This window comes from Chaetodon trifascialis, chromosome 6, assembly GCF_039877785.1.
Source record: "Chaetodon trifascialis isolate fChaTrf1 chromosome 6, fChaTrf1.hap1, whole genome shotgun sequence".
Lineage (NCBI taxonomy): Eukaryota > Metazoa > Chordata > Actinopteri > Chaetodontiformes > Chaetodontidae > Chaetodon > Chaetodon trifascialis.
Window position 1 is genome coordinate 10,467,284 of NC_092061.1, and position 18,923 is coordinate 10,486,206.

The following is an 18,923-nucleotide window of genomic DNA, read 5'->3' on the forward strand; positions in this document are numbered from 1 at the left end:
CGTTAAATTTCGAAAGTGTTTGTGCAAAGCAATAAAGCCTCCTCGTCTGTGTCAATCATATTACAAAAAGAGAAATTTGAAATCCTTTCCAGCAAATGATAGAATATTAACACCACAGTAAAGGCTTGTTTTATTGTGTTATTTGAGATGTGCGACGGCTTGAGCTTTCCAGTCCTCTGGAGTTGCTGGTGTTGGTTCAAGGAAGCGGTGCAGGTGGTTCTCTGGCCTGCTGTTAGCTGAGAGTTTGTGATCTTTAAAATCAAATTAAACAGGCCTTAAGTGGAAACCCTGGTGCTGTAAAAGGTATGACAAGATACTGTCATCTTTTCAGGCTCAACATTTTCATTCAGAGAAGCACATTAATATGAATGATGAGATGCGACATTGATTTTTGTGAATTTCTGCTTATTCTGAATTCGATGCAGCAAAACGTTTCAAACAAGTTGTAACAGGAGCAACTAAAGACTGGAAAAGATGTGGAACGCTCCAAAAACAGTCCACAGGTAAACGGGCTCATTGGTGACAGGTGATAGTATCACGATTGGGTATGAAAGGGGCATCCTGGAAAGGTCGTTCACAAGTGAGGATGGAGCGAGGTTCACCACTTTGTCAATAATTATCAATAAACACAGATCATTTGTAAATGATTGCATTTTCTTTTTATTTCCGTTTCACACAGCATCCCAACTTTTTTGGAATGGGGCTGTACAAGACCGTTCTTGAAGCAGCTTATAAAAATTTCCATTTGCCAGTTCTTTGCACAAAAGCACCTCCACTTGTGTTTGACTCTCACGCACACACACACACACACACACACACAAACACACACACACACAAACAAACACTCAAACAAGCATACACAGATGTGGATACTGTCACGCATTTAGGTCCAGCTGTGAGTTCTCTGGTCTGGTTTCTTGTGTCACGTCTTTCGTTCAGGTGAAAAAAAAGAATCGGGTGTATCAAACACTCCTTTACAGTTAGGTGCATCACACACATTGTTCAGGCATGGACTGGACCAGGGCCATTGCACACTTATTCAGGTGAGGGTACGGTCTTTACGGCGGATGGTCTCCACGACAACGCTCGTGTCAAACCGCGCTGCAGAGCAGAGTCACATAATCTTGACCACAGGAAAGTACTTGTGAGCTGAGAAGTCAAATTCTGGGAGCACCTGGGGATTAACAGAGCGGACATTAATGAACTGATCCATACACACATTCCCCACTTTTAAAGCACTCATTTCAAGTTGAGTTTATTTTTTTCACTTTTACTACATGAAATTCTCATTTGTACCAACTGTAACAACAGAACCAAATGATAATCCGGGTTATGTTTCATTGTATTACCTTAGTCTCCTTCTTGTGCCCTCCAGCCAGGAGCTTCATGACTACAATATTGGGCTTGGCCACCTTCAGTATACGGTTCACCTGTTGTCAATCATTTACTGGTTAGTGATAGTTGAGAACACTGGAAAAGGTAAAAACTAGAGTACATACATAAAACACAAAATATAGCATTTATTTTACAACAGTTCAATTTCCTGACCTCAGGGTCTGGGCTGGGCACATTTTCTAGGATGAGCTTGGCCTGCTGGAAGTGTTTGCTGGCCGCCAGGTAAAGGTCAGCGGAGCCTGGCGGAGGATTGTACTTCTTAAGATCGGACATCTCCTGGAGAGGGCAAGAGGGGCAAAGTCAGAGAGAGCAGAAAAAATGGAGTGCAGGTCAGACAAAAGAGAGGAATATGATGAGGAAAAAGGGGGTGAAAAGTGGAGGAGGAAGGACGAGAATAATGAGGAGAGCCTGCTGCAGTACCTTGAACTGGATGTAGTGCACAGGTGGGGGCGTGACCACACTGTTGAAGGGAGCGAAGCGATGCTCATAGCGAACCTGCTCACTGTCCAGCTCAAACTGAGGCTTACGCACCTTCCCGTCCATATCCAAAGCTACCATAGTCTGAGGACAGAGACGGAGAGGATGGACAATACTGCAGTGTGCGTGTCAAATAGGGGAGGGGTCAAAACTGTACTGACGTCCTACCTTGTACATGCCAGCACACATGTTCTGGTATGCTTGACTCATGGTAATCTCCTTGCTGAGAGGACGAACTGCAGAGGAAACCCAAACATATTATTGAGACAAGCACAGAGAGAGAGGTCACACTTCCACATTTAATGACATATTTTGTCAGCCAGGGACGATACACTGTACCTTTTTTCTTCTTCTTGGTCTTCTTGCTGCTGCGTCCTTTCAGCTGCTCCTCCAGAATCCGCTCCTCTGCCATCTGAGAGGAGTCGGCTCTGCTCAGAGTGGACATCAGCCATGCGTACAGGAACTCTGACAGGTACCTGCAGTCGAGACGAAAAAACAAAACACATATTCATTCTCAGAAAAATGCACCAGCAGAAAGATCTGATTGTGTGCGCCTGACATGGGGACTTTGTGCCGACCAGTTAGAGGCAGCGACAAACAAACGTGTGTACTCTCACCAGTAGATGTAGTAGTACTCGTGCATGCTGTACAGCTCCAGTTCAAAGCCACTCAGCAGGTACTGGATCATGATCCTTAGGTTGTGGTAGAGGATCCAGGTGCCGAGGCAGGCTAGATGCTGCCGCTGAGGCTCAAGCTTCATCAGCAAGCTATGCAGGGCTGCATCCACCTTCTCTGCCTGCAGAATGCAGAAGAAGAATTCAGTCGTTGGTTTAGAAATGATGAAATGACAACCGCCCTCAGAGTTGGTGGAAGAAAACCACAACAAAGAGATGAAGTGCAACACTTTCATTAATGTGTACCTCGAACTTTCCTATCTGCATCTCTGCCTCTAACTTGTGCAGTGTAAAATAACAGTAATGTTGTGTTTATTGAAGCATAGAGAAAAAGGAGGAATACAACAGAGGAGCAGCTCACCTCATCCTGCAGCGTGGCAAACTCTTCAAGAATGTGACCCAGTTTGTCTCGCTGTCGAGCTCGGTTGTGTCCGTGGATCTGGATCAGACTGCAGAAGGGCTGTGGTACATGAGACACAAATAAACACGCGGCTTCACCACCTACTGATTCATGTCACTGACGGAAGATTAGCGCAAACGTTCAGTGTTGAAATATAAATAAATCCAATAGTAGCGGACCTGAAAATGCCCTGCGTTATCTGCACATCTCACTCGATGCCACGCCTCTCATCAAAACTCTCTTTTGAGGCAGCAATTTTTCATCTCTCCTCCTAAACAAATCACTTTTAACTCAACTACTGAAATAGCTGAAGTGATATGAGTCCATAACGTCTACTGGGCATCTGAAGTATGAGAAGAATTCTGAGTAAAGGGAACTGACCCTGGAGCAGTGCGTGACAAAGGAGTCAATGTAGTCCTTGGCCTGGTGGTTGTTAAACAGACAACACCTGCAGAGAGACAGGCGCACGAGCACGCAGTCACATATGCAAAATAAGCTCACTCAAGAGAGTTTGCATATTACACACACAGTCAAAGACAAAAGTCCAAATCAACCATTAAATGATTCACATGTTGACGGTTTAGTCATTAAACCAGAGACAGACTTACTTGTAAGAGAGGACAGGTGGGCTGACAAAGTATCTCAGGGCATCTTTAATCATGTCCTGCATCAGGTGGGTCCCAAACACTTTCTTATTATCTATCAGGAACGTTGTCTGGATTTTGGAAAACAATGTGTTTAGCTGTTGTCTGAAAGATTTATTAACTGTTACAGGTCTATAAACTTCCGAAAACTGCATGCAAATTTCTAGGAATCTCTCTGCTGGCGTCAGAGAAAAAGTGGTGACTCTTCAGAATCAAAATGGCAATTATTAGCTCACCTGAAGAAGAGATCTGGAGAGCACGCAGGGGGACTGCTCACTGAACTCACAGAAGAAGTCCTGGTCAAAGCACACACACAATATTCATACTCCTTTAGAATTAACAATGTCCTTTCTAGAAAGCATGTGCATGTGCAGGGCCACTTTACTTAAAACTGGAGCATGAATTCCACATTATGTACCATTTACTTGTCTGTGTGACAATCTGATTGGCTATTATGATATTTTTCACTGGGCAAAAGCAAAAACTGCTTCTTTGCACCTACTGGTTCAGAATGTAGAGGTTCTGGAGATGTGTGTTTACCAGTATGCCATGCAGGTTGGTGGTGTTGATCACATCGCAGACGGTCTTGATGCGCTCTATGAGTTTGCCGAAGTAGGCCACCATGTCCTCCCTTTTAATGATCTTGGCGTAGCGAGGAAAGGTTGGTGGCAGCAGTCTCTGGTTTACTAAGGGCTCAAAGCCCATCATAATGGGGTGGTCTGCAGAACACACAGAAATAAGATGTGTGTGTTCGTTTGCAAACTCATGCAAAGCCAAACTCTGTGCTTTACTAATTGAAATGTGTGTGTGTGTTACCTCCTTTCGTGGTGTCATTCTGTGACTGTATGCCGTGCTGAATACTGGAATGAATGGCTGATAAGAGGTCAGCTGCCTGGGCCACAAGCTTCTGGGCCTCGCCCACCGAGCTGGTCTGATAAAAACACAGGATCATAAACAAAAACATACCTAAAAATGAAGAAAATGAACAATTTAACATACAAGTGTCTTTTAAGAACCAGTGTGTAGGATCCAGTGACATCTAGTGGTGACGCTGCAGATTGTAACCAACTGAATACCCTCACCTCACCTTTCCTTTCTAAGCATGTAGGAAAAATCTAAAAAACATGAAATGATGGAGTCTGTGGAAGAGGACCCACTGCCTCTGCAGATATAAAGAGCTCTTTCTAAAGTAACGAACACACTATTTCTATATTCAGGTGATGATACACGAAACATAATAATGAATACTAAATTCCATTTCTGCCAAAAGAGCTTTCTAAATCCTACACACTGGATCTTTGAGAACACAAGATACTTCTTTACAGCTGGGCAGAAGTACATTTTAAAATGTCTCTTTCTATGTGTTACCTCTTTCTTGGTAAAGGTGATCAGTGCAGTCAGCAGGAGGCGTGTGAACTTGATTCTATTGAAAAGTGCCAAACACTGCTGATGCTGGAAAAATAAAGTATGAGAACATTAAACAGGCTCATGGGGACATGCAAAGCTATTAATACCAGTATTTCCAAATTTGTCTTCGAAGGTCCACAAGGCACCAGACATTGCAAAGGCTGAAATGTAATTTTTTTTTATTTTTGACCACCCAGACAAAGTCCATTTTTGGGTCTGACGTTGTCTTCCTTCATTTATTATTATTACTGTAACAAAACAGCTGGAAATTCCAGAGTAGAGTCTAAAAAGGTCATATGAGTCCCACACTCTGATAGAAAGATGGAAAACAAATGATAACAGGCAGAGACTAAGACGGAGGGTTCAAGGTTGTTTTGTGGCTGAAATAATGGGATATTATCCTTAATCGATAAGGAGCAGCGACACAGCCTCATTAGCAGTTGTTGAGACTGCGACCATATAAGTCATAAAACAACTTGTGTTTAGCTTTCAGTTGGTCCTCAGTACATGCTATTCCAAAAACGGTCCTTTAACAAACATAAATAAAAAAATCTGCAGCAAAAACTCCACAGACATGGAGGAACGACCTGACCTACCTCCAGCTCAACCTCCGGGTTTCGCTGCTCACCCTGTCGACTGCGCGTGCTCTGAGGCAGCAGGAGACAAACAAATAAACACTGTCATACTCAGCATTTGTATCAGCTGTGTTTCATTGATATTTCAAACATTTGGGCTTAAACTTGCCAAGAACAAATACCTTAACTTTCCTCTGCAACTCATCCTCCACATCTTTCAGCATACCTGGTAAAAACAAATGAGAGAGAGAGAGAGAGAGAGAGAGAGAGAGAGAGAGAGAGAGAGAGAGAGAGACAACATCAGCTATCCTTGTTCTTCTGAACCAACAGTATTTATCTTTAACGGCCTCACTTATTCATAGTAAATATGAAACTGTGGACTTGTTGAGCTGACAATTGACAATACAGTGCTTGTACCTGTCACCCGCAGGTCTGTGACATTATTGGCCATCTTGAAGCCATAGGTCATGGCCTGGAAATCCTCCTAGAGACACATATGGGGGTTAAGACATGTGAATATGACACAGATTTACAAATGACTAATTACTAATTGTTTCAACACTTTTGAAACAGATGCAGCTCAACTTTTGCCACACACATTTGCACATAAAATAATGGCTTTGATCAATTGAATTGCAGTATCACAGATGTGCCCGCACACACACACACAAGCTCACATACACACACAGAGACAGACGGACAGAAGAAAGTTGTTTACCTCCTCGAACACAGCAGCCTTGTTGACTTTCTCTCGTGCGATGTCACACACCTTCAGGATGCCCAGGGCAAAGGCTTTGAGGGCTGGCTCCTCAATCAGGTCGGGGTTATGGACATACAGACAGGTGAACACCGTCTGCGCCAGGGAGTGGCCCTCCAGCCATGTGATCTAGGAACATACACAAACATGCACACATGAGCACTGGCTTTCACTACACATTGGCTTGCCGTGGTGATAATTCTATAAAATATACAAAACATTTATAAAGTATCCAAGCATGGATAAAAAAAAATGTACAGTGCTATTTTTATATTTTCGTGGGACAAACATCTTAAATTTCCTGTGGCTGGGTGGGTTTTCTATCTGCAGGACATCTCTTCAAAGTCAACAACATTATAGGCAACCTTTGATCAGTGTGAATTAGTTGACCAGTAATCAGTAGCTGACTGACTCTGTACCCACTATTTTGATATTCCTGTGGAGGGGAGCTACACAAAAGAGTCAAATGCAAACCTCTAGATTTATACACAAAACCTACAATGTGTACAGTATGAGGAAGTGAAACTCACCAAACAGCAGAAACATGTGTCTATGATCCCGATGAGTTCAGGCAGACTGAGGTCTTTCACCTTGATGGCACCTTCCTACAATGACCACAGAACAGTAATACACATGGCTTGAAACTGGGTGGTTCATTCTGATGTTTCTATTAGAAAACAAATAAAAACTGCACAACGCAATCAAGAAAATTAGGTTTCCTGTCTTAATTCCTGACAATTCACTGTTGTCACTGTGCAGCAGTGTCCGTGATCCTGTACCTTGATAGCTTGTTCAAAGTTGAGCACCTTCCTGTTGACTTGGTTCCCAATCATTCCTGCGTCCATCTTCGGATCCATCATCTCTATGGCTGACATGGCCTCAAACAGGCCAAACCTGCCCCCACAGAAGAAAGTTTAGTGTCTGTTTTACATGTGTGTTTACAAAGATTCATCAAATCTTGGATTTTGAAGACTAATACCAATGATGATAATTGTGCAGTGATCCAATGGTGCAGATATCGTGACTCTTGAAAGAAATAATAATTTTTTTGGCTGGTAGGTTAACTCTAACTCATACCACCTCGCAGTTAGTGGAGAATGTTTTTTTTGTTGTTGTTTTTTTCGTGATTTGAGCGAACTGACCCTTTAAAGTGTGAGTCTGCAAAATGCTTTTTGTCTTACTCACAGTTTATCATGAAGCAACTCTCCAAGGTTCAACTCTGCATAAATAAAGCATGAGGACAAGGAAAGAGAAAAGGAGGAAGACGTCAGATGATTCATAATGGAACACACGTGACTCTCTCACACAATCGCCGGCAGAGCCTGTACCTTTGCATGCGCCCTTGAATTCAAGTGTAATGTCAACCCAGTTGGCATTGTTCTTCATCTTTTCTGGGATGCCCAGCCCCCAGCCAGCATCATCATCCTCAACTGCTGACTTCATCACCATTGTAGCTACTAAAGAGAAACACAAAGAGGACCAAGTGTTCAGAATATTATAAAATATCACAAATATTTCTTAACCAGCAGTAAATGTCAAAATAATAAATGGCAGTGTGGGTCTGGGTCTGACTGCAAAACAGATCATCCATCCATCCATTATCTATACCGCCTATCCCTTTCGGGGTCGCGGGGGGCTGGAGCCTATCCCAGCTACATGGGCGAGAGGCGGGGTACACCCTGAACCGGTCGCCAGCCGATTGCAGGGCCACATGCAAAGACAGACAAACATTCACACTCACACTCATACCTACGGACAATTTAGAGTCATCAATCAACCTAACGAGCATGTTTTTGGTCTGTGGGAGGAAGCCGGAGTACCCGGAGAGAGCCCACGCATGCACGGGAAGAACATGCAAACTTCACACAGAAAGGCCCCGCCTGACCCGGGGATCGAACCGGCAACCTTCTTGCTGTGAGGCACCCGCACTACCTGCTGCGCCACCGTGCAGCCCCAAAACAGATCATATCAACTTAATTTAATAGTCCATGATATAAGTGAAAATCCAGCATTACATGATTGACTAAAGTAATAGGTCACAATAACTTGTGCGACTGAAGAGCTCCTGGTCTCGCAGCATTACAAGTGTTAAGCAGTTGGCTGTCTTTACATACGTATCAATCATGATCTGAAAAACACACATCTATATTCACAGTTACTACATTCCTTCACCTTCTCCACTGGACATAGCTGGCAAAGACTGCTGGCTGATCAAGCTTTAAACATGCAATGCAATCAGCACAGTCAAGTGTAGGCTCTGTATGTACACTGAGCAGCTGTCGATGTTGTAATAGTCCAGAGTAATAATGTTTTTGAGGCTCAGTCATAAATATGGCTCCTCTCTTCCCAGCATTAAACTCTTACATTCCCCCTTTTCCATGACATCTAAACACCATGCAAAAAACATTACTTCCACACACCAACTTTCATACTTGGCCTCTACTCTTGGAAAGCTGAACAGGTGGTACACTATGATCTATGGAAACATTAGGATTAACATCATGCTCCGTGAACTGACACGAGAATCTTAAGTTTGAGCCTAAAAAGGTATAAATTGCACCCCTGAGAGCACTGGAAAGTCTCAGCCTTTTACACCAAGAACATGTCAGTACTGTGACAGCTAAGGGGGACTTCTGTATGACTGATGTATTCATCTTTAATCTATTGACGGAGATACATTTACAGAATAAGGTTTATAGCACATCTATGAGATATCCGTCAATACATTTCAATAGAGATTAATAACTGAGCTAAGAGGCAACAACTACGGCCAGTCACGTGTGTGTCATCTGAATTATGGGCTTAAATCGATTGTAACTACTCACATGCAAATAACTGCAGGTCAAATTAGATATTGATGAATTTCCTTTAGTCTGGCACTGCGAGGCATTTCACTGACAGAAACTTCGCTAACAGTTACATGTAAAAAAAAAAAAAAATACACTACAGTAATTCATTTGAATTAACCTACTTTAGTTATGTTTAGCAAAACGTACAAGAACACTATGAGCAGTACAGGTTACTGCATGGTACTAAAATTTATGAGATACATAGGACATGTTAGCTAGCTATCACCAACGATAAAGTAGCTTGTAATAGCGTGTGCTAACAAGCTAATGTTGCTTACAGTGGATGTTCCCTATGAATAAAGCTGGAATATCGTCAGATTAACTGGTTTTTGAATTTCGCAAGGTACACAAAACACAAACGATGTTATCAGACCGCCACATTCTCGTTGGAAATTAGCACATACCTTATTATTTTGTATTAACCATGTAGCTACTAAATACCCCTTCAAAGACTGTAAAGAATGGCGCATAAATTGTACGTCATACACTACCATAGGCTACTGTCAACCTGGGAAATGTAGTCCTTATGTGTCATAACGGAGATTAAACCTATTATCTACAGTCTATGCAGTGTATGTATACATCTGTATTAATAATATATTTTGACGAAGGTTATGAAGCATATTCGAGAGCATTTCGTCCTCGTCCTAACTTCACGGCAGTACCCTCTCCCTAAAACCACACTCAGAAACGTACTCTCGCGTTGACCACCGACAGCCCCTTTGACAGTTGGGGCTCGTCTCATCACAACATCATCAGGGCGTTTCAGGCAACGCTCAGATATTCAGCTGCACTCCCTCTTATCGTGGAATTGGCCCTCCCTGAATGGGATAACAGTTCCGTTTCATACAGGTTCGTAAAATCTTCGTTCTCGTTATTATTATGCGGGCGCATTGCTTTAGCTAACACCGTTTGTGTTGTCTTCACAGCATGATTGTTAGCACATTCCTCTGTTAGCTAGCCTGCTGTCGCAGGCAGGCGGCCGTTAATGAGTGACTAGTCCAGCAGGTGCAGCGGACATCAGCCCCGCGGTGTTATCTGACTTAGCATCTTGTAACATAGCGTTGCTTAACATTAGCTGTTCACCTTACCTTTACAGTAGCGTAATGACAATGACTAACCCAAATTTCCTTGCAGGCTGGAGTTATGACAGTATCATATCGTGTTTTCTAAATGGATAAATTTTGGATTCTGGTTTGTGGAAGAAGGCAGCCTTATGGGGTTATTGAGGCCAGGCCAGCCCACCATCTGTCCCACGCATGATCTGACCAATAGCTAAACTTATGCTCCCCCTCAGCCCACACAAATGCATGACCTGAGATCCTCAGGTGCGTTCAACTAGTTTTACCTGTCCAGTAAGAAAACGTGGTTTTACACTGTGACTCTGCAATATTTAGAAGAACTTGGCTGAGGAGTTAAGGTCAGCCAGCTTCTTTAAAATCTTCTTTTTAATCGAAAAATACTTTCAGCATCTTATTGTTGTGTGTAGCTTGTAACCGCATGATGTTTTATTTATTTATTTATTAAATATGTCATTGTCATTTTAAGCAGAAGTCTCCCTGCAAAAAAAACAAAAAAAAAACAAAACTGTTTGACACTAGTGACTGCTCACTTTAAATGTTACCCCAGCAGCGTTTATGACTCATCTTATCTCAACCCATAAACGCTCCTGTATTCACTCTGACCTCATCCAAAGTCTTGGGAGACCTGTGAAAATGTAATACACTGAACTGTTGCTGTAGTCACCTTGCATTCAAAGTGCCTTATCTTGAGGTCTTTTGTCTCAAGACATTTGAGATCTGCAGCATGTAGGGGAGCCCCATTTGTTTTCAAACTGCTCAGGAGTGTCAGTGTGTCTGATACTGTAGTAGCTCTGCTCTTGTACAGTCAATATGAGCCATCTGTCTGCCGCTGCAGGTTGTCCCTCACTTCTTGGCAGGTGCACCCTGGAAAAGGTCACCAGTTTGTTACATGGCTAAAACATACAGACGTATCACACAGTGACAGCCACGGGCAGTTTAGATTCCTTCTCATCTGGTTTTTGGCATGGTTGCAGGGCTTGCTAGAGACTGAGATGACCACAAAGGGAATTCAGTTGGATCCCTTTTGGCACACGGGGCAAAGTTTGATTATGCTCATTTCTAAAATTGTACAGAATGTTTATGCTTGTCCTTTTTTGTCAGTGAGCTCCTTGTTTTCTTTCTCTTGCAGGCGACATGAAATGTTGATTTGGTAAAAATGAACAAACCCAAAATGGCCACGGAGAAAGGGTGAGTTGCTTTGCTGTTTGAAGACAAACAAATGCAGTTTCATGTGCATGCATGAACGTATGTGCAGGCTGTGGTATGTGTGTGTATGTGTTTCTGTATGAAAGCTGCTCTGTCACAACCATCTGTTCACAGATACTCTCTCTTTCTCACTGAGTGCTTACCTTTACCCTCTCTGAAGTGATCCTGCTCATGTACTATTCAGCCTTTTAACTGCCTTTGCACCAGAGTTTGTCCCTGCTGTTTGTCTTCTTGTTGCACCGCCTGTGGGTGAACAAGAGTGTGTTTGTGCAACACAGCAGATAATTAGTTTGCCTTTCTTGAACCCTTCCATATGCATTCGTCATTATGACTAAAAATAACAACAGTCATCATTAATGCAGCAGAAACTGGCTTGGAAAAAAATCTTTCAGTGTATTTCTCCTTATCGCGTTTGCATATTTCTAATTTGCTCATTTTCTAGTTGATCTGTGTCAATCTCTCCGATTTATGCAGAATGTTTATTTAGGCTTTACTTGCTGCAGTGTTTTCCTTTGTCTGTGCTTGCATAACTTTTTTTTCATCATTCTTTCCATTTTTCCAGTTTTTCTTTCTCTGTCTTAGCACTCAGGCTCTCTGTCTCTCTGTCTCCGTCTGTCTTTATAAGGACATATGAGAGACTCAACTCCACTGGGTGCAATCATGGAGTTTTGATTCTCTCCTGTGTTTGCCGTTGCTGTACCAACAACTGACCTCTAGCCTTGTGTTTCCAGTTGAGCGCCGCTGTGCTAAGGTTATAAATGGGGGATGGGTCACCATCCCAGAAATAGTGAAGCACCAGGGGACCGCCTCAGTATTTTAAACATGGATTGCAAATTTGTATTTTTTTTTTAGAACTGCACTATGATACAGAAAATGCTGCTTGTGTTGGTTATTAAATTGCTTTTGGCTAAGACTCATTTGACTCACTGCGGGCATAGAAGGGCGTCACGCATATGAGGGGCTGCTTTTTGTTTGTTTGTCAGTGTGACCCAGTGCAAGTTACTCTGACTCACTTGTGTGCTAAAACTGATCCATCCTTCTCTTAATCCATCTTGAAATGGAGCGCTGGATTAACATTGACATGGATTACTGTGGTTCTAAATGCAGCTGCATGACACATTATGCTGTGTGTGATACTGATCTCTGCCCTTTGCAGATGGATTTGAATATGCGATATATTAGTCCGTCTTTATTTATCCTTTCTTCAGTGCACGTACAGGAATGCATGTATACATTAAGCTATCCTGTTGCATGCAGCCTTCCTAAAGGTAAAAGTGTGTGTGTGTGTGTGTGTGTGTGTGTGTGTGTGTGTGTGTGTGTGTGTGTGTGTGTGTGTGTGTGTGTGTGTGTGTGTGTGTGTGTGTTTTCCAGTGTTCCCAGTAACTCCAGGGTACTGATGCTCCTGGGCCAACTGGAGAGGATGAATGGAGAGGCTATGGTGAGGGATGTTGAAATGGCACGACAGGTCACTGCAAAGATACTTCATCTCATACAGACACAAGGTGAGAACAAACACGCACGCAATCACAAAATAGCATGCAATCTTCTGTACTGGAACTGAAACAACAGAAAAGATGCAATCTAGGATTTTGTAAGTGTTTATGAATTTGTACAGAGACCAAGAGATGATGTATGTATAGTGGTGTGGCTCTTGCCTTAAATTGCCTTGTTGGCAGCTTGTCGTACTTGTGTAATATTCATGCATTGCTGTATGTTATTATAAAAGTATTTGCTCCACACGAACCTCTGCTCCACACACAGTCACCACGTCAATTTGCAGAGAGCAGATCACGCCAGGCAGGAAGTCAGACACAAGAAAGGCAAAGAGAAACCATTGCATTTTCAAAATAAAACACCCTGTGCAGAATCTGCATCGTATATCAACAATAAACACAATTCAAACAGACAAAAAAACCAAAACCATTTAACTATGTAGTTTATTTCAAAATGGTAGAAGCACAAGTCTCAATTATAAAAGGCCAAATCAGCAAAATTTTAGCAAGTCAATGAAAAAAGTTAGACAAAACGGTTCTGAAATGCTCCCGGTGGGGTTTGAAACCGCGTGGAGGATGTAACTAAACTGTGTCGCAACTGGAACATGATGCTACTGTGTTTTATTTTCTGAATCCTGTAATGTAAACATATTTTACATCAGCAAGAGTATCTAATCATGTGGTGGATGATTCAGATTTCAACAATTCAATAACAAAATATTCAAAATTCAGTGAACATCAATGAATTTGATGGAACACAACATTGCAGTTTTTTTTATCACACACATCTTCTGCAGGACAGCCTCCATATGCAGCTCGAACACACAGGTTAGTGGGTCTGATGGAGGCTTCTCTCGCATTGGGGCAGTGCTCCTCCTCGTTTAAAATGATTTGAGTCGGATGTAGCGTTTGATTTTTTTTTCTGCACACATACAGCCACAAAGGGGCCCTACAATAGGCACAGATACTGAGCAGGTTCATTTAAAGGACAGCACTCAACCTATTTATTATTGTACCCCTAAAACATTTTTTGACGGTTGAAAATGACACAGAGATATCGTCCTTTTTATTTGTCAAAACCTGACGTTGAAATTACCCACAATGCAACTTCAACGACAAGAGCTCAGTCAGAGATGTGTTGGGTGTGTCCTGCTACTAGTAGTTAATGTAGCCTCGAGATGCTAGCCTCAAGCAGAGATGAGGAGTGGGCTGCAGAGGTCTAAGCTCTCTTCTATGTAATTCCACACCCCCACATTCATTTTGTCAAACTTGTCATCTTCAGCTCCATCCGACACTGACTGAAGTCACATCACTTGAGGACATTTATTCGACTTTGCTCAGCTGCTTCACAAAAGGCTCCATACAGCTTTTCAAATATGCAGTGGTGCTCCCAAACACCTATAAACAGACTCCAATGTGTAAAATCTGTGGATTTCCTCCTTAAAATGTCGTGATGCAAAGCTTCAGCTCTTCAGGTCGAGTTGATTAATTCATTAACAGTGTGTTCAGAGTAGTTGGTGTGCAAATAGAGATGGCTTACTGCACCGGTAGTCAGAGTGTGGATGGATTGGTACAGTGTCTCCCAATCTGCTTCTCTGATTACTCTTTGGAAAGGAGAGTGGAGAAGAAGATCTGACAGGTGCAGCAGAAGGCATTGTGCCGTGTCTCTGTGTAGACCAGACTGAAACATGAGCGTGTCTGCAAGCAGGGTGCCTCTCTGCCTCGCCCAGGAGCTGGATGAATGGAAATCTCTGATGCAAGCATCATTGCTCTGTGGCTTAATTAGTTCATTAATGGATTTGTTAAACGGCCAAAAAAGTACAGCAGTTTTGATACTTATGCCATTCATCAAGCCTTCTCAAATATGAGGATTTGCTGCTTTCCTCAGTTTTACATCATTGTAAATTGAACATCTTTGTCAGCCATACAAAGCAAGCAATATTTAGAAATTGTGATGTGCATTTTTGCTACTTTGGGACTTTTTAAAGACTAATAAAGAGTAACAATCATTTAATTGAAAAAGAAAAATCAAATATTGCCATAATAATCAATAATGAAAATAGTTAATACCTAATCAATATTCAATCTGTGGCTTTTCTTTCTGACTGAAAGGAAGAGTGAGTGGATGGTGTCATTGCAGGCCTCTGTTGCAGCCAGCTCCATTACTGGAGATTTGACCCGTTTCCCCATGTGGATGCTAACCCATAAAACTCTATATTTGTTTGCAGCTCTCACATTAACTTTGCCCTGAAGCTAGCAGATTTCAGTCAGTGGCATTTTCAGTGTGGATTTTTTGCACGTGGATAAACAGTTGCACGGGTCGAGCCTCCGTGGAGTCTTTGTGTGAAGGTACAGTGTGCGATGAAGGATTGTGCTGAATCATTTCGTAGTATTTTGAGCCCGCTGGCATGTTTTGAACTCGCTTTGAACTTCTTCCCTCTCACTTTTCTTGAATTTTATCTTTCCTCTGGCCATGATTTATTGCTTCCTCCAACTTCAAAGTAAACTCATAGTTAATCCATCATGACTGATGGGCACAGTGGAAAGGCTTCTGTCTGTGACCCCGTCAATCATCATATATCAGCTGTTCCACTCTCATCTACTGTTTGGCCGTCTTTCACATGCCGCCTGCAGCCTCAACTTGAAATGTGTAGAGTGTGTTGTGTTGAGTGTGACGTTGGTTAGGGGGACGTAGGGGGTCTGTGACCCTGTTCACAGTAACTATACACCCCCTGGACAGACTTTGCTGTACTCTTGTCTCATGTTCAGAGTCTTAGGAGCTTAAGGCAGTCAAAAGATACCCAGAGAAAAAACAAGGATGATCAGGAGAGTGGAGAGCCAGCAGTTGTGGAGTGGAGTAACCAGAAACTCATACATGTGATGAAAAGATAAATAAAAATGATATAAAAAGCGGTCCACAGAGACGACGTTTGGCTTGGTTTAGTGCAGACTGAATTCAGTCTTGGAGGCAGCAGTTGTCTTTTTTTGTCTCTCACTTGCTGTCAGAAACTCAGTGGCTGTTTTAATTTAATGGTACGGCAGCTCTCCTTTTCCTCACAGTGCTGAGTCGGAGAAAAGAGGGAGGCAGGAGAAAGAGGAGAGGACGTGTAAAGAGAGGTGTCCTATACAGTTGTCAGTTTTCTATAGTCGGTGGTTTATTTGCTGGTAGCATGCAAGGGGAGGTGCTGATTGCAAGGTTTATAGAGTCCTGCCCCTCAGCTTAGTGTGCTGGTGCACAGTTGGAGGACCAGTTGAGCAGTTTACTTCCAGCCTTGGAGGGATAGAGAAAGTGCCTTTATGCTTCATCTATCAGACTGTTAAGCGTTCAGATTCACAGCAGACCTGCAGTGTAAACTTTTAGGAGTCCAGAGACAGAGAACCTGGGACATCTTTTCACCCAAATTTTTGGTGAACGTTGAGGTCTTTGTTATGAAATGGAGTACCACTACTCCAGGAGATACTGTCAATCTGCGGTCTCCTCAGACCCACCAGGTAGGGTCCTGAATGATGCAAATGTGCGAGAAAAATATTTTATGTATTTTAACTGGTTGAGGTTAGCTTTATGTTACCTGTCAGACACTTAAAAATCCTCCAATGTATAGATTTTGACAATATTATTATCTATGATGGCAAGTCAAGGGGCACAAATATTTAAAATATTTCACTTTGCTCTGGTGAGGACAGGAAATGAGATTTGGATTCTCTGACTTCTGAAACCTCCGCAGCTCATGTTCAGTACTTTTAGCAGTCAGCCTTAGCTGACAAATAACTGCAGTCACTAGAAAAGACATCAGTGATGGGTGTTGAGTTAAAGGGCAACATCTGCAGGTCATTGTGCAGATCACAATTAGCTGGCTGTCTACTTATCCCTTGAGCGCCATCATAGTTAATTCTTATTAGAAGACACATTTTTACAAGCAAAATAAAAGAATAAAACATTCAGCAAATTGCATATTATTACTGTTGCTGCTATGTGTTTACCTTGTGAGGCAGCTGGATTCGCGAGATCACATGAGATCACGCAACGCAAGAATCCATCTTGCCAGGCTTCAAGTTTTACACTTGTGGCTGCGCAACAATCGTTCGGCATCCCGTGAGGAACTACTGGCAGCTACGGTCAGATGTGGTTTAGACGTGACGACGGCATGACTGTTTGTTCAGAAACAACAATGGTGGTCCTAGGTTAGTGTAGATGCTACCACAGCATCAGATTTATCAGAACTGGAGAGTATCTCTTCTGAAAAAAGAGCAAAAACTGGCACTGGAGATGTTTTCGCCCGTCTCCAGACTGGCTTCAACACGAGTCATGCTACAACATATGGTTCGTTGATCTGATTGGTTAAAGTTAGCCCGTGATTGACTGATGGTTCATCCAATCACCTGCCAAGTGGCTTTTTAAAATGCCTGCCCTTTTCCAACGTTTCCATGGACGGCTTCCCAGATGGTTCTGTCTAACAAACCCTCCAGCGTGTCAGGTTACCTATGTGTAACCCCTCATGGATTTGCTTTTGAGGATTAGTGTCGAAATGCCATTTTGTTTTGAAGAGCTTTAAAAAGGCTGGCATGACAGAAATGTTTTAAAAGGACACCACTCTCCAGGCACTAAAGTGCATGTGTGTGTGCGCCTGTGTGTGCATGCATGTACATGTGTCTGTGCGTTCACATGCTGAGATATGCACACAGCTGTGCACGAGTGGAAAGTGAGTCTGGGGACAGTGCGCGAGTACACACGAGTTATATTTCTGGTCCATAATTTATCTTTCACATGCCTTTTGGTGAGAGATCATCAGTCATAAAAGCCGCATGTTTGACACCTTTCATTTCCATAATCGCTTGCTATTATGATGCGTCCTTAATCAGTCACAGACACATGAACTCCTCTTGTGTAAGACTGTCACCAAGTGATATAGCACTCCAGATGCATATGGATGTTTGTGTTATGAGCATTTCTGATGCAGCATGCTTCTGTACAAGAAATCTGACAGCATTGCTTTGATGGTAGTGAAATCTTTTATGATATTTTATGTATTCATTGGTTTTGATTATCCTATTTATGTGTACTCTTCTGTAAACTTAAATGTTCTTTCAGTAGGTCATTTTCAAAGGTTGAAGGAGTTCATTATTTATTACCTACCCTGGGTCCTGTGTTTGTGTTTGGAGAGTTTGCATTTGTTACAGGACAGAACAGGACAGGACATCTCATGGAAGCCTCTTCAAAGAGGTCTGGAATCTGTCAGCTCCTAAATTACAAGGCAAGCATAGGGATTAAAGAGGAAGGGAGGTGGAGAAACAGACAATTAGCAAAACCACTTGTCTGGTTTTGCAGGACAGTTTCTAACAGGTCAAACTCACATGTGCATTATTTGTCATATACAGAACATTTACAGTGAAGCTGCCGTTGGCATGAAATCCTAGATCTCATGCTCCCTCCAACGACACTCATACATAATGTACAAAAGAAAATCGCACAAGTAAAATGAGAAGTGAAAAGAGGATCTAAGCCAGTAATATTTGTCACGCTATGAAATAAGCTTCAAAGATTAAGCATCTGTTTATAATGAAATGCAGCTGAATCTCTCTAACTACAAACAATCCGGGACAGTTGTCTTCACACGTTCCAAGACAATCCTCTGTGACATGCTGACTTGTTTTCGACCGAGCATACACAGGACAACCTGCCGTACTTGGAATAACAGCCTGCGCTGTGCACTCGTGAAGCCCCTCGGCTCTTTTGCATAAAATATTGCAGTATAGTTTATCTTCAGATTTCTGATTGTTATTTTGCTGTGTGTTACAGAGAAGAGCGGAAAAGAGGTGATGTCCAAAGGCTCCAGTGGCATGGAGGTCATCCTGGCTTCACTGGAGGTCAGCCCACTCATCAGCACAGCAGGATATTAACTTTAAGCGTCAGAACTGAGCTTATTCTGTATTTTTTACTCATGTTTGCACAGAGCAGTTTCCTAT

General features: G+C 42.5%; 2 protein-coding genes across 6 annotated transcripts in view; one reads left to right on the top strand and one right to left on the bottom strand.

The window, feature by feature from the left end:
* Positions 1-633: 633 nt before the first annotated feature.
* On the bottom strand, positions 634-9,658 carry naa35 (N-alpha-acetyltransferase 35, NatC auxiliary subunit). Its single transcript, XM_070965062.1, has 23 exons — positions 9,583-9,658; positions 7,658-7,786; positions 7,515-7,548; positions 7,109-7,223; positions 6,860-6,934; positions 6,291-6,458; positions 5,990-6,056; positions 5,755-5,798; positions 5,594-5,644; positions 4,959-5,042; positions 4,407-4,521; positions 4,131-4,309; positions 3,827-3,886; positions 3,555-3,661; positions 3,328-3,394; positions 2,908-3,006; positions 2,490-2,668; positions 2,212-2,348; positions 2,041-2,108; positions 1,816-1,956; positions 1,549-1,671; positions 1,350-1,430; positions 634-1,174 (listed from the first exon to the last, which is right to left on the bottom strand). The coding sequence occupies exons 2-23, from the start codon at positions 7,776-7,778 to the stop codon at positions 1,115-1,117; spliced, it is 2,175 nt and encodes a 724-aa protein (XP_070821163.1). The 5' UTR covers positions 7,779-7,786; positions 9,583-9,658; the 3' UTR covers positions 634-1,114.
* Positions 9,659-9,902: 244 nt separating this feature from the next.
* agtpbp1 (ATP/GTP binding carboxypeptidase 1) overlaps positions 9,903-18,923 on the top strand; it is a 28,316-nt gene continuing 19,295 nt past the window's right edge. For 4 of the 5 annotated variants that reach the window (XM_070964380.1, XM_070964381.1, XM_070964383.1 and 1 more), the window contains exons 1-4: positions 9,903-10,030; positions 11,390-11,448; positions 12,838-12,968; positions 18,757-18,824. In XM_070964380.1, coding sequence (XP_070820481.1) covers positions 11,417-11,448; positions 12,838-12,968; positions 18,757-18,824 — 231 coding nt within the window. In that variant the 5' untranslated portion in view covers positions 9,903-10,030; positions 11,390-11,416. Of the gene's footprint in view, positions 10,031-11,389; positions 11,449-12,837; positions 12,969-16,249; positions 16,452-18,756; positions 18,825-18,923 lie in introns of those variants that run through there. The other variant, XM_070964385.1, reaches the window with a different exon arrangement.

Coding starts and splice junctions, on each gene's coding strand:
- naa35 (XM_070965062.1), bottom strand. CDS start 7,778: ATGGTGATGAAGTCAGCAGTTGAGGATGATGATGCTGGCTGGGGGCTG. Junction 4,310..4,406: donor GAATGACACCACGAAAGGAG/GTAACACACACA, acceptor TGTGTTCTGCAG/ACCACCCCATTATGATGGGC. Junction 2,349..2,489: donor GAGTACTACTACATCTACTG/GTGAGAGTACAC, acceptor TCTCGACTGCAG/GTACCTGTCAGAGTTCCTGT.